The 15,348-nt window shown below is 35.8% G+C and overlaps 1 protein-coding gene across 2 annotated transcripts in view; it reads left to right on the plus strand.

Annotated features, from left to right (window-relative positions):
• The window catches only part of CNST (consortin, connexin sorting protein), a 104,451-nt gene extending 92,769 nt beyond the window's left edge, over positions 1-11,682 (plus strand). For both annotated transcript variants that reach the window (XM_081300181.1, XM_081300182.1), the window contains exons 10-11: positions 5,278-5,413; positions 9,671-11,682. In XM_081300181.1, the coding sequence (XP_081156307.1) occupies positions 5,278-5,413; positions 9,671-9,876 (342 nt within the window). In that variant the 3' untranslated portion in view covers positions 9,877-11,682. The remainder of the gene's footprint in view (positions 1-5,277; positions 5,414-9,670) is intronic.
• Positions 11,683-15,348: the final 3,666 nt, after the last annotated feature.

Genomic DNA, 15,348 nt, shown 5'->3' on the forward strand with positions numbered 1-15,348 from the left:
CAAGGCAAACACTCTACCACTGAGGTACAACCCCTATTCCCTAGTTTAAGTATCTGAAATGGGGAAATATATAAGATTAGAATTTCTGGCAAAGATATGAACTCATTAGTTTTATTTGAAAGTTCTGTTCATCCTATTTTAATTGTATCAAAAGATATGACACGCAGCTGTGGCTATAGCTCAGCGGTAGAGCACTTGCCTCATACATGCAAGGCACTGAGTTCGATCCTCAGCACCACATAAAAATAAATGAAGATTTTTAAAAAAGACGAAGAAGAAGAGGGGCTGGGATTGTGGCTCAGTGGTGGAGCGCTCGCCTAGCACGGGCGGGACCCAGTATTCTATCCTCAGCACCACATAAAAATAAGGGCATTGTGTTGTGTCCATCTATACCTAAAAAATAAATATTTTAAAAAAGAAGAAGAAAACAAGTAAATCTTTTTTTAAAAAAATATATGACACAAAGCAAATTTTTCTTAGTCTTAGAAAATAAGATCTTTTCACATTGGGGAAATGGCAAGAGATTTAATCCTGAATTTATATTCAAACTCTGCTAGTTACTGGGCAATGCAAACTTAAGCAAGTTACTTAAGCTCTTTTAAGTTTGGTGTCTTCATCTGTATAATGGGTCTGATAAGGCCTATAAAAGAGAGTTGTGAAGATTGAACGCGGTATTGTAATCTAAAGACACAGGATACACTATAGTTCTCACTGTGGTACCTAAAACTAAATGAGCAAGCAGAGACAATCACAGGTGTTTGTTTGTTTGTCTGTTTGTTTGTTTGTTTGTTTGTGGTGCTGCTGGGTATAGAACCAGGGCTTTTTCCTTGCTAGGCAAGCTCTCTACCAGGGACCTATACTCCCAGCACATCACTTGTTTTTTTAGGGAAGAAAGCTAGATGTAAATTTGAAAGTGCTTCTGCAGAAAAATCATTGGCATTTAAGGTATTTATAATATACTAATACCATTTATGAATGTTGTCAGTTTAGTTGGAAACCAAGCATATGTTTTTGCTCAAAATTTACCAGCCTGGAGGTTCTGGATTAAGTTAACCCTATATCATTAAAATAATATTTGATATCTGTTTTCTCCTTTAATCTCATGAGCAATGAATGTGTTTACTCTAACAGCAGTCCGTTCTGAATGTTTTCCTTATCCTATTAGGAATTACTATTCCAGTAGAGTTGCAAAATAATTTTGTTTTTATAACCAGTTCATTCTGAAAATGCTGCGTAAGGTGGTCATTGATTTTTGAGGGCAAGTTGATTTGCAAATATAGAGGACTCAGCCAGATGGATTTTTTTAAAGCTCTGAAGTTATTCATAAAGTTCCACCAGTAACAATTACATTAATTATGGTGCAGACATCCTTTTTGTTCTCAATAGAAGGGTTTAGCATATTTTGTTTGGGTAGGAAACAGTTTGCTAATTGAAATGAGAAATTTAGTTTTAAAGCTGTTTTTGAGCTTTTTAAGATTCTTCATCTGTCTCAGCATGCATAAAGTGGTGGGTTCAATCCCCAGCCCTACAAAAATCAATCTATTTTATCTTTTAATATTGACACTATAGTAACAACAGCAAAAGAAAACAAAATATTTTTTAAATTTTATTTTGAGGCAAGTTCTCATTAAGTTGCCCAGGCTGTCCTCAGATTTGCAATGCTCCTGCCTCAGTCTCCTGAATAGGTGGGATTATAGGCATGTACCACCAAGCCTGGTTTAAAAATGTTTTTTCAGGAATAATTTGGAAGAGACACATTGCAGTGCATCCTAAATCAATATTTTATTTTCTTTAGAAAACCTTGGCATACTTTAGTGACACCGTAAGCCAAGACCATGACCCTGTTTGGGCTTACTTGCCCTTTGACCGTGGAAATAAGGCAAGCCCACCAAAGTAGTTTCTTTCTCTGTCCCAATGGAGCAAATAGGAATTTTGTGTGATGGTAGGTCTAAGATCTCTGTCCCAGGCTCTTGCAAAAATGAAAAAGGACAAATCCTGTCATACCTCCTGATTTCTAAGAGTTTCCAGGTTGGTGGACATCTTTTTGCCTCAAGTTGGTCCCATCCTCCTTTGTTCTTCATCTATAAGACCAGAAAACAGTTAGGGGGGAAAGAAAACACCCTAGAGAATATCCCTGAAAAGAGCACCCTTCTTCACTTAGGACAGGTGGGACAGGCCCTCCTGAAACAAAAGATTTTTATAGGGTTTTTTTAAAAAGAAAATATGTGGTTAGATTTTTTAACGAAGAATTAACGGATGAAGGGAAGGACAAGTCAAAACAAAATGTTGATTCATCCCACACAACTCACAACTGTAATTTCTCATACTCTGCCTCTTTCCTCTTTAAAAAAAAGTTGCCCAAGTTCATTGCTGCCCATATAGTGAATAAGGTGGGATTGCCTGATCAGGCTTGTGTGCGTTAAGAGTATGGCTTCCATAGCAAAACACCCCACAAGTTGAGCAGAGCTAAGGTAGGAACTGAGCAGCTGCTGCATCAGGCCAGCTCTGGGTCCAGGTGGTACCTTCTGTGCTTTTCCAGAGGACTTTAAGAGCTTTTCTTAGTCTGTCAATATCCATTTATTCAACTTACAATATTGTTTGTGCTTATTTCTTGCTTTTATGGATTCAAAATTCATATCAGAAAGATAAAATTAAAGTAATAGCACACCTTAGAACTATTTTTAATCTGAAAAAAAAATTTTTTTCAAAGTTAAAAGAGCACCTTAAAAGCTCTCAGAATGGAGGGAATGGTCAAGCCGTTACTTAGCATGGATGAAGCCCTGGATTCAGTCCCCAGTACTACTCAAAACAAAAAACAGTTCTGTTGCATGGTACAGTAGGTGATTGTAGTTCTAGCCACACAAGAAATTGAGGCAGGATGATCACTTGAGCCCAGAAATTGAAGATTAGCTCAGGTAATGTAGCAAAGACCCCTATTTCAAAAGCACAACAAACAAATTCCATCAATATATACAACTATAATGCATTATAGTTTCCCTTCACATTTAAAAATGTGAAGGGGAAAAAAAAAGCACAACAAAACAAAAACTCCCACAGTAGGTAAATTCATTTTTGGTAAATGTACATATTTATTTTATGGGAAAGTAGGTATTGAATGACTCTGTGAGTCCCCTCTTTTTTTTTTTTTTTTCCCATACTGGGGATTCAACCCAGGGGCTCTTTACCACTGAGTTACATGCCCAGTCTTTTTAAATTTTTTTTTTTTTTTGAGACAGGGCCTTGCTAAGTTGCCAAGGCTGGCCTTAAATGTGGGATTCTCCTGCCTTTGTTTCCCAAGTTGCTGGCATTATGGACATGTACCACCGTGCCCAACTTCAGTGATGCATCTTTAGTACTATAAAAATAGAAATTAATTTAAATTAATGTATTAATTTAAATTAATTTCTATTTTCCATCCCTTGCTCTTTAGAAAGATTTCTCTTCAGAATTTCTTCCCTCTCAGTTTCAGCACGATGCTTATAAAATAATTTTTCTTTATTTATGAAGCTCTTTTTTTTTTAAAGAGAGAGAGAGAGAGGATTTTTTAATATTTATTTATTTATTTTAGTTTTTGGCGGACACAACATCTTTGTTTGTTTGTGGTGCTGAGGATCGAACCCAGGCCACACACATGCCAGGCGAGCGCGATACTGCTTGAGCCACATCCCCAGCCCTGAAGGAGCTCTTTGATATTGTTTCTTTGTAAAGAAAGATTGGACACTTTGTGTGTGTCAGGGAGAAGGAGATGGAACCCCAGGCCTTTCACATGCTAGAGCTAGCTACATCCTCAGCCCTATAAAGAAAGATTTTTAAAGACTATTCCTAATGTCACTAAAGTATTTTAGGTTTCTCAGAACAAGACAAATGAAATATATATCTCCTATAAAAAGAATAAATTGCTGAATATTGATTTTTTTTGACATTATGGTTTCCGTAGATCCATGTTCAGAAAAGCCTGTAGAAGACTATCTGGAGTTATTTACCCCTAAAAGCCCTGAGTTATAAAAAGACCTAATACAATCATTAATGTTTATGCATAGCACATTATCAGAGATTGCTGGCTAGAGCTGGAAATCATATTAAGCATTTTATGGCATTGATCAGATAAATGACATGACAGGTAATCCTCAGCTTACAGTGATCTGATACCAGCAAGTTGCTGACATCCACAGTGTTAGGCCCACAATGGCCACCTATGTCATCACCTGTAGCTCAGAACAAGCAGGTAACTCACAAGTCAACTTCTGTGGATAAGTCTGCTGCCCAGGAGCCCATGTGAAGGCCTTCTGCCTCCCAGCCTGGCCTTTCCTACTGATCCTCTTCTTTCTCACCGCATCTTGGAGTTTTTAGTTCCTAAATGGCAAGGGTTTTTGTTTTTGTTTTTAAATAAGAAATAGAACATAAGCAGGATAGAGGTAGCCCAGGTGAAAACTAGAAGGCAACATAGAAAAGGGTAGTGGTGGGGACCTGAAGAGGTGTTGGGATACTTTTCCCATGAAGGGTCAAATTGTAAATATTTTAGACTTAATGGTCTGATGTAACTACCTTTCTGCCATTATATCCCCAGAACAGCCATGGGCAATATGTAGATGAGGGGCTGGACTGGATTCCAGTTAAATTTATTTATAAAAATACACAATGATTCTCTGGCCTGCTGGCCATAGTTTGCCGACCTCTGTATATAAAATAATATATCTATGTTAGACTGGCTCTGAGGGAAGTTCTAGAGATGTCCCTAATATGTTTTGAATATAGAGCTTTATTTAGTAAATGAATACTTTCTCAGAGGAATTGAAGATAAATCTCATTTGATGTTAAAAGCTTGATGTTGGATACTTTCTAAGTCTCATGTGTTTATTTTTTAAAAATTACTGATGAATGAAAAGAGCTGTGATGGAGTTTAAGCATTCAGTATAAAGCAAAACCAGCATTAAGCAACCAGGGCTGTAAGTGATCATGTACAGATAACTTAAGGGGAAGTTAAACTACAAAGCAAGGTAGTTAATGGAGTTCTTGAGGTCTCCTGCTGGTTCCTGGAGTCAGTCCCAGGTCAGGAAGAGGAGTCAGGGATTTGGACTTATGTGTTTGTCAGCTACCTGCATGGAACTGAAAATTTTTTTCTGTTATATGTTGATTATGATTTTTTCCCATAAGAATTGGATATACCTGAATAAAAATTCAAATATCTGTTGAATTGAATTAGCCTTTTTACAACATGTAAAATATTGTTGACATATCCCACCTTAATATAACAAATCATTCTTTGATCTCTGGCAGGTTGTTCCTGCTGAAGGGTTGGTCTCTATATTAAAGAAAAGGAATGATACTGTAGGAGATCATCCTGCCCAAATGCAGCAGAAATCATCTAAGAGAAGAGTGAGATTCCAAGAAATAGATGATAATTTGGATCCAGGTAAACTGCTGAGCCCTTTTCTTTTTAATATTTTTAGTTGTAGATAGACATAATACTTTTATTTTGTTTACTTATATGTGGTGCTAAGGCTCAAACCCAATGCCTCACATGTGCTAGGCAAGCACTCTACCACTGAGCTACACCCCCAGCCCTTGCTGAGCACTTTTCTAATGCTGTTAACAGTCAGTGTTTGCTGGAAGAATCAATTACTATATGATGTGATGTTTGCTGACAGAATAGGTAAAAGAATATATGAACTTAGTTGCTTTATCTGCTAAGAAGGAAAAGTATAAAATATACATTCAAACCATCTTCATAAATTATTTTGAAGCATTTTGCTCAAATAAGTAAGCAAGTTAAGAAGTTCAATTCATGGTTTCCCTGTTCCATAGATAATCCACCATGTTGAGACTTCATTTCTTTCTTTAGCATTTTTTTTTTACAAAACAAGCTTGCCAATTAATATTCAATAGCCAATTAATATTCCTCCTTAATTGTGAAAAGTATTTATGAATCACGAGTATGTTCTTTTCAGCAATTCCTTCTTCACTTTGTAGAAAATAGTGTCTCCCAAGAGCAACAATTTAACACTGTTACTATGGTTTGATTTTTTTCCCTCCTGGGCTTATGCTTACGGTGGTTGCCCTAGCAAACAGTGCTACCTTTTGAGGTTTCAAATAGACTTACCTGAAACACAGATAAACAAGAGTGGAAAAATGGCCAAGAACCTTTAAACTCTTAACAACTATAAAGCTTTTAGGGGCCTTGAAATAATTTTTTCTAACCCCTCACTTGCACCTTGCTTTTCACTGTCAAGATCGTCTCCATGTAAAGTGCTTGGTCCTGTTTGTGCTAATTTATACTAAATCTGCTTAGGAGGAACCTGGATTTGTAGATCTCAGTTCCTATTTCACTTAGTAGCCAGACCAAGTCATTTAACTTTGGGAGACTCAGATTCATCATCTTTAAAGATAAAAAGAATAGCATTTGCATCTCTGCCTTTATGAGAACCGAAAAACATCTGACAATGAATATGAAGTCATTTTTACAGTTATGAAAGTTTTGTGTAAATGTTTGATGCTGGTAATGATTTATTCCAAAGCTGTGTAGCTTACATAGTGCTTAGGAATAAGCCTCACCTTCTGCCAAAGCTTCCTGAAAGGAAGTTATTCTGCTGAATCACTTCTTCCACTAAATCATCTCTATTCACTAGAAATATAATGTGAGACTCATGTGATTTTAAATTTTATAATAGCTATGTTTAAATAGTAATCAATTGTAGCCAAGCCTGGTGGCACATACCTATAATCCCAGCTACTGGGGAGGCTGAGATAGGAAGATCACAAGTTTAAAGCCAGCCTTAACAACTTAATGAGATCATGTCTCAATATTTAAAATTAAAAGGATTGCAGAGGACAACTTAGTGGTGGAGCATTGCTGGGTTCAATCCCCATTTCCACTGGAAAAAAAAAGTTTATATTTATTTCAACATGTGAGCAATCTGAAAAAAATGGGTTTTCATCTCTTTTTTTTTCACACTGAATTTTCCCAATCTGGTATGCATTTTTTGCACTTGATAGCATATTTGTTCAGACCAGCCACATCTCAAGTTCTCAACAGCCACATGCAGCTCATGACTTTCACATTATAAAGCATGGCTCTAAACTGTTTTAGTACATATAGATAAAACAAACAGAAGAAGTATTTTTAAACATTTAAACTGCTCAGATATTTGTACTGTATATGAATGCAATCATCCTAGTTCCAGGATCCCTGAACAAAATCTGTGGATGTTCAAATCCCTTACGTAAATGGCATAGTGTTTCTATATGACCTGTGCTTACCGTCCTGTATACTTTCACTCATCCCTATTACTTATAATATGTAATGCATTGTAAATAGTTGACATACAGTATTATTTAAGGAATAATGATGAGAAAAAAAGTCTGCATACTCAATACAAACTGGTCCCCAACCCCCTGGGATATTTGCCATCTGTGGTTAGTGAATCCACAGATGCAGGACCTACAGATATGGAGGGCTGACTATAAATGATAATGAAGATAAATATGGAAAGATGCATACGCATTAAATAAGCGCATGAAAGGGAATTATATTTTAAAAAGAAAGAAAGAGAAAGCTCGAACTGACCAAAACTTAAAAAACACAATGTCAATGATATAATTCTACTTTTTTAAAATTTGTATTGAGCTGCAAGTGTTGCTCAGTGGTAGAGCACTTTCCTAGTATGCACAAGGCCCTGGGTTCCATTCCCAGCACTGCCAAGAAAAACTAACAAAAAATGAACTATTTTTAAATGCAAGCTGGACATGATAACACACGCCTGTAATCCCAACAACTTAGGATGCTGAGGCAGGAGGATTGCAAGTTCAAAGCCAGCCTTAGCAATGGTGTGGCACTGAGCAACTCAGACCCTGTCTCTAAATAAAATACGAAATAGGGCTGGGCATGTGGCTCAGTGGTTGAGTGCCCCTGAGTTCAATCCTTGGTACAAAAAAAAAAAAAAAATTAAAAATGCAAATCAAAGAACCATATGATTACATATACTATCTGTATAAAAGTTCTAAAATTAGATATATCTGATTTAGAAAGGTGCATACCATATTTAACAGTGTGTAACTCTGAGAAGGGAAGAGAATATGATTGTAGGAGAAAAAGGGACAGATCCTTAGACTTAGATACTTTATGTTCAAATTTTTATAAGAAGAATATATTCATATATTACTGTAAAATCTTTCATATAAAGGGTATTTTGTATCAATTAGGTTTTATAAAATTTATTTTTCAAGAAATAATATATGCTAATCATGAATTCAGACAGTAATGAAGTAAAAAGTATGAGTCCCACAACCTTCTTACCCCTTTCCCTAAGTACTGCTTGGAATTTCTTATCATTCTTTCAAGTCATATTCTGTGTATATATGTGCATATGTGTGTGTACATGTGTCTATATGAGTTCTATATATCCTGCTAGGTAACTTCTTTTTAAAATTTAACCATGAATCTTTTTTTAAAATATTTTTTTAGTTGTCAGTAGACCTTTATTTTATTTATTTATTTATGTATATGTGGTGCTAAGAATTAAACCCAGTGTCTCATACATGCTAGGCAAGTGTTCTACCACTGAGGCACAACCCCAGCCCAATGAATCTTGAATATCTTTCTGTGAAAGAACATTTCCTAAATTTACTTCATTCCGCTTAATAATTGTACAATATTCCATTATATAAATATCTCATAATTAAACTATCCCATGTAACATGATTAACCAGGTTATTTGCATCATTCTGCTAAGCAGATTCTGTTACAGTGAACAAATTTGTACATATGTTGTTACATATTAGGCTCATCTGTGAGCTAATTCCTAAAAGTGGATTTGTTGGACTAAATGTTGAGATCATATATCACAGTTGGCCCGAGACAGTCCTGGTTTTTCCCAGGGGTCTCAGCATTGCATTCAGTTAACCTTGTGTCACTCTTAGACATGTCCAGGCTAGAACATAAATTAGTTTTAAATTTTAATAGATACTGCCACTTTACCTCCCAAAAAAGTTTATATTCACCTTCATTGTGCTGAAGATTTAAAATTATTTAGTCTTCCCAAAATATTTTTAGTTTTCTTTAATTATAAATATCATTAGGATTTTTCAACCAAAGAATAGTTATTTTCCCCAATATAGAAAGACCAATGTGGACATTTTTATTAGAAACAAGCCTGCCAAAATTGTTAAGCAAAATAAGAAGAAATTATAACAATTTTTAGAACTTCTCTGTCCCACTAAATAAGAACAAAAATGAGTATGACTAGAATGCAAAGGGGATCCCACCCAAAGACATTTTCATTGTGTTACATAAAATTGACTTTCATTCAAGGTGGTCCCATGACATAAACTTCAAAGACATTGTAATTAAAGCCAAAGTGTATATTCTAAAATAACATCATTACACCATCTGAGGAATATTGCCATTTTTCGTCTTTTTTGATGGAAGTTATGTTCATTGTACAAATGAGCTGGTTTTAATTTCAGCATTCACAAGCTCCACAAATATGAATTTTTGTAGTAACTAATAGGTAGGCCTTTGTGGGGTTTGTAGATGCACGTGTTTTCTGTCTAAAAGCCCTGATTCTAGAGTTTTAACTACGAAACATCCTATTATCTTAATCAGGGGAGAGACAGCAGATGCTAAGATTTCCATTAATGACAATTTAACCTCACTCTCTTCTCATGTTTGCAGATGAAGTTGGAGGTGGCTCTTGTATTTTACTGATCTTGCTGTGCATAGCAACAGTTTTCCTTAGTGTTGGAGGAACTGCATTATACTGCACTTTTGGCGACATGGAGTCACCTGTTTGTACAGACTTTGCAGACAACATGGACTTCTATTACACCAAGTTACTCCAGGGAATGGCAGAACTGAAACACTGGATCTACCTCTCCTAGCAACACTCAAGGGGGACAGTCACATTGGCAGTGAGAATGAAAGATGTGAAACTTTCTAAACAGCTTTTATTTCAGAGTTCTGAAACATTCCCCCTAACCCCCAATGAGGACCCAAGAATACCCAAAACAGCAACTTTAAATGGCAATCCAGAGGACATCTGTTAGAATATCTACATAATGAGGTGATATTGATGTAACCATCATGGATGAAGAAATGATCTTTAGAGAGGTATCCATCTCTTCACTGCTTCTTAGAGCAATGAGGAACACTGAGCAGATTATGCTGGGCAGTCTTGTAACCACACTGTTTCTAGCTCCTGTCAAGCTAATGGTTAAAGGACACCTCTGGTTTAGATTTGTTGGTCTACAGGCATTGCTTCTAGCTATCATGCAATAAGTTTGTTTATAATCAGAGTTCCTTATGGTTCCAATGTCATTTTTTAGTTACCCTTGGGAGCTATGTAATTTAGGCCTTTTGTATTATTTCCAGATTCTGCTATCCATTTGTGAAATGGCTGTGTGTGTGTGTGTGTGTGCGCGCGCGCGCGCGCGCACGCATGTATCTCAAGCAGTTCTCATAAGCAAATATCCAACATAGAGTAACAGAGATTATCTTTATTCTTTTAACTTGACTGTGATGTGCAGGCACAAATATTTGAAGAAGGCTTAGCTGTAGAATAGATGAATTGTAGAAATGGTGGCCCTGAAACGAGAAACTGTGACAGATCTGTGGCAATTAAATTGATTGACTAGCCAGAAATTAATCACAGGCCTGAAGGCAAAATTAAAGAGCTCCCCCTGAGTCTCAGGAACAGTTTGATCACGGACTCAGTGCTTCCTGAAGTGGTGAATGCTGAAATCAACATGATTCAGCAAACACATTGAGCATCTATTATGTTCTGAGAATCTAAAAACCAGAATATGGACATAAATATAAAATCCCTACTACAGATGTCTTAATTCTGGTCATATAAAGTAAGCCAGTCCCTTGGCAAGTGAAATTAAATCACCATATATAATTCAGTATTAACAGATCATGCATTCAGGTGTTTTAATATGCATTCATATCATGGGCTTGATTTAGACTCTGTTGTGGGGTCATTAAGTGAAAATTCAATCATACCTTAAATAGGCAAAAGTATGATTTTTATTTAAATCTGTCAGTTAGGTGGCCTAACATTTAGGAAGCCTTGCTTTGACTTTTTATATCGCAGGCAGCATTTAAAAAACAAAAAACATGAATTATAGTTTTTTAGCAAGTGATTATTATTTTCTGTTTTTCCTCTTAGGATCATTTGAAAGAAAAAGGGAGAAATTGCTTTCTAGTTGTTACTGGCTGGTACAGTACTTTCCTTTGTGTTTTTGCTTATTTATTTAGATTATATGAATTTAAAGGGCTTTTTATAAGTTGAAAGTGTGTTGCTAAGCATGCATTTGGTTATCCCAATGCTAAATACTTAATTATTATGTACTAGTGTTTTGATTTTTCTATAATTTCACCTCAGTGTGTTTTGGGGCTTGTTTATTTTTAAACTGATGTTTTGTTTTTACTTGTAATACTGTCTGGCTTGTCTTTATCATGTCACTATAAACTGTAATATTTCGAATGGTTATAGATCAAAGATATTTATTTAGAAGTGAACAAGATACTGAAATTTAGATTCCTTATACTTAAGGCTGATTTTATTAGAAGATTATTTTAATGATGTAATATAAATTTTAAGACTTTGTATTCAAATTGTATATAAAATATGTAATCTGTCCACGGTACTATCTTAAGTGGTTCTATAAAAGCCGCTCACAAGATCTACTGTATGGAGCCTCCTTGTCATAGACAAACCTCTTCTGTGCTACCCTCATAATTTCTAGTTGCAGGAATTTGGTGATCCTTATTTTAGCCAATTTTATATCAAGAGAAGTCAAAATTTCCCTCCTGTTTACCTTTTTAGGTCACCATGAGAGTCCTATATAATCTCTGATGTTATGTTTGCAACCTAGGCCACTTTTTTGAAACCTGGGATTTCCTAGGAACCTTCACATTATAATGAAAAAGTTGAGATAATACCTTGTTAGTCAGGGCTCCCAGTCATGTCTTGAGAAACCAAGGATATCTTCACCACTGCCCAGAGGTGGTGAGGTGAGCTCAGGAGCATATCAATATCTTGACTTAAAATAGGCATGAAATCTCACTTAGAAAAAATTAGGGAAACTTTAAAAAATGTAATAGTAAATTATTGCATGAATTGGAGTAATTCCATCCAGTGATGAAAGGATTGTTATATCATGCGTAAAAAGTTTATCCAGTTTTACTGAAATGTAATTTTTCCTCTCATTTGAAAGTACTGATAACTGTTTGTAACTAATCTTCCTTAAGAACTGTATTTGAGGGTATCACATCGGGCTTGTAATTTAAAATCTACACCAATGAAGTGTCTCAGAGAATTTATTTGAATCCTTGAATGTTCAGAAAAACTGCTTTAAAGCAAAAAAAGTAATTTCAGGAATTGGTCTGACCCACCGATATTTGGGGAAGTCTAATCACCCCCTAAGTAAAGGTTCCTCTGCTTCTAAAACGCCTCCCCCATCTGCCTGACACAGTAGCTGAAATCCACTCTAAAAATACAGTCTCTCAGATTTGAAAATCAAAATCCTCTGGGAGGTTTACTTCATCAAGCTGTGAATTTGTGTCTTAAATGTGGAGAAGATTTGAAATTTGAAGGTGGGCCTTCCTTATTTTGTTAGGACAGATCCAAGTTTGGTCTTGCTGGAATGATAGGAGAATATGGGGTGAGGGGAACAGCCAGTATGAAAAAAGGGGTAAGAGTTGAGGAGAAAAAGAGGGAAGATGGATAAAAACAAAGAAATCCCTCAGTTGTTAGCCCATTTGGCTGAAGTTAGTCTAGACTTGTGGCATGTACTCCAAATACAAATAGAGATGAATTTTTAACTTTGGTGCTGATGTGACCTGTGTAACTCTGTTCATTTCTTTGGGCTCAGTTAATATTAACTGACTCTTGTGTACTACTTTATGCATTATTCGTAGCATTTTAACATTTATTCATTTAATGCTTAGATTAGTAAACACATATCCTCAAATCCAGGTCTTATAACTCCTAAAACCATTATACTTTCTATTCTGTCATGTTTCCTTCACCTTCAAAAAAGAATTAGGAATAGAGGCTGGGGTTGTGGCTCAGTGGCAGAGCTCTTGCCTCGTACTTGTGTGGCACTGGGTTTTTTTTTTTTTTAAAGAGAGAGTGAGAGAGAGAGAATTTTTAATATTTATTTTTTAGTTCTCGGCGGACACAACATCTTTGTTTGTATGTGGTGCTGAGGATCGAACCCGGGCCGCACGCATGCCAGGCGAGCGCGCTACCGCTTGAGCCACATCCCCAGCCCCGAGCGGCACTGGGTTTGATCCTCAGCACCACATAAAAATAAATGAGTAAAGGTATTGTGTCCATCTACAACTAAAACTAATTTTTTAAAAAAAGAAATAAGAATGAGTCCAGGATTTATGGCACAAATTCTAGTGTCATCTTCTATCTCAACAACCTCAAAGATAAGCATTTTTGAGCCTCATGTTTAAAATTTCCTTATGGAATTCCAGTACTACTTAAATTTCCTTGAGTTTAGGCTGCTGAGAGAAATGGTAAGACCTATGATCATCTCTTCTCTCTGGTCAAGAAAGAGTTACTCCCAAACTCCCTCAGATCAGTGCAGAGTCATGAGCTTCAGTATTTGTCACTACATATACCTTGACAGACATTTGGATGTCTCCAGTGTTCCTGGCACAGAGCATGTGGGGGCTCCAGAAATTAGAAATAGTACCAGCCTAAAGATTTAGCATCTGGTAAGGGAAATGTGTTTTCGAAAAGGGAATAAAAAAGAAGAAACTGGAGAACATGCTACTCCTAGGGGTGGAGCTCATTCTTTCCTATCATCGTGTCATGTACTATTAGGAATAAAAGTCAAATTTTATCTAGGCCACCTGCACAGCAGTTTGATAGGAATCTTGATGGGGATCATTTCTCTCAGCCAAAGACCTGGTAATTGTGACCTAGTAATTATTACTTTTCACTTGTAGTTAGCACTTCTGGCATTAATAGCTGGCAGGTTTTCCAGCAGTGGAAATCATCTCCATAAGCCTTCTTTGAAATTTAGAGTCTTAATTTCCCTGAATTGAAAACTTTCACACAAAGAAAACTCTAGTCCCAGATGGCTTCACAATAAGTTCTGTCAATCATTTAAGTAAGACCTGATATCTATCCTACCAAATACTCTTTTAGAAAGAGAGAGTACTTGTTAATTCATTTTATGAGACCAATTTTATTCTAATACCAAGACGAGACAATGACAGTAAGATAACTAAGACCAATCTCATTGAAGAACTTAGAAACAAATTCTTTAACAAAATAGTAGGTCAATTTTATAGAACATATAAAAGGACAATGGACTATCATGATCAATTCGATTTATGCCAGAAATACTATGAGTTTAATATTCAAAATTGACTCAATATAATTCATCATTTTAACCAAATAAAAAGAAAATCCATATGATCATGTTGATGAGTATGCATTAATTATACATCATTCATATGAAAATCTGAAACTAGAAGTTAATTTCCACAGCTTAATAAATAAGGACATTTATGAAAAATCAACAATTAATATTAGATATTTGATGGAGAAAGACCAAATGGTTCTCTTCTAAGATCAGGAACAAAGCAAAGACCACTTCTATTCAACATTGTACTGGGGAATCTATAGCAAGAAAAAGAAAAAGCATCCCAATTAGAAAGAAAAAATAAAACTTTTTACAAATGACATAATTGTTTAAAAAGAGAATTCAAAGGGGCTGCAGAATGCCGCATGCTAGAAAAACTGCATATCTATTTGGGAAACAAATGAACATAGACTTCTCCTTCACAAGACAGAGGAACATTAATTTAAAATAAATGGATCCTGGGCTGGGGATGTGGCTCAAGCGGTAGCATGCTCGCCTGGCATGTATGCGGCCCGAGTTCGATCCTCAGCACCACATACAAACAAAAGATGTTGTGTCCGCCGAGAACTAAAAAATAAATATTAAAATTCTCTGTCTCTCTCTCTCTCCCCCTGTCTCTCTCTCACTCTGTCTTTAAAAAAATAAAAAAATTAAAATAAAATAAAATGGATCTAAATCTAAAAGCTAAAACTATAAAACAGCTATAAGAGGAAAAAATGCTTGTAACCTTTAGTTAAAAAAAAATCTTAGAAGACACACAAACCATAAAAGGAAACAATTGATAAACTGGACTTTAAAATGTGCCTTTGAAACAACACACTTAGGAAAATGAAAAGGCAAACCAATGAGTGGGAGGAAGTATTCACAGTACATTTATGTTGTAAAGACCTTGTATCCAGAGTATATAGAGATCCATACAACTCAGTGTTATGACACGTTGAAAACTCTGAACACCCTCTCAAA

The sequence above is a fragment of the Spermophilus citellus genome (genome assembly GCF_964194105.1).
Source record: "Spermophilus citellus genome assembly, chromosome: 6".
NCBI lineage: Eukaryota > Metazoa > Chordata > Mammalia > Rodentia > Sciuridae > Spermophilus > Spermophilus citellus.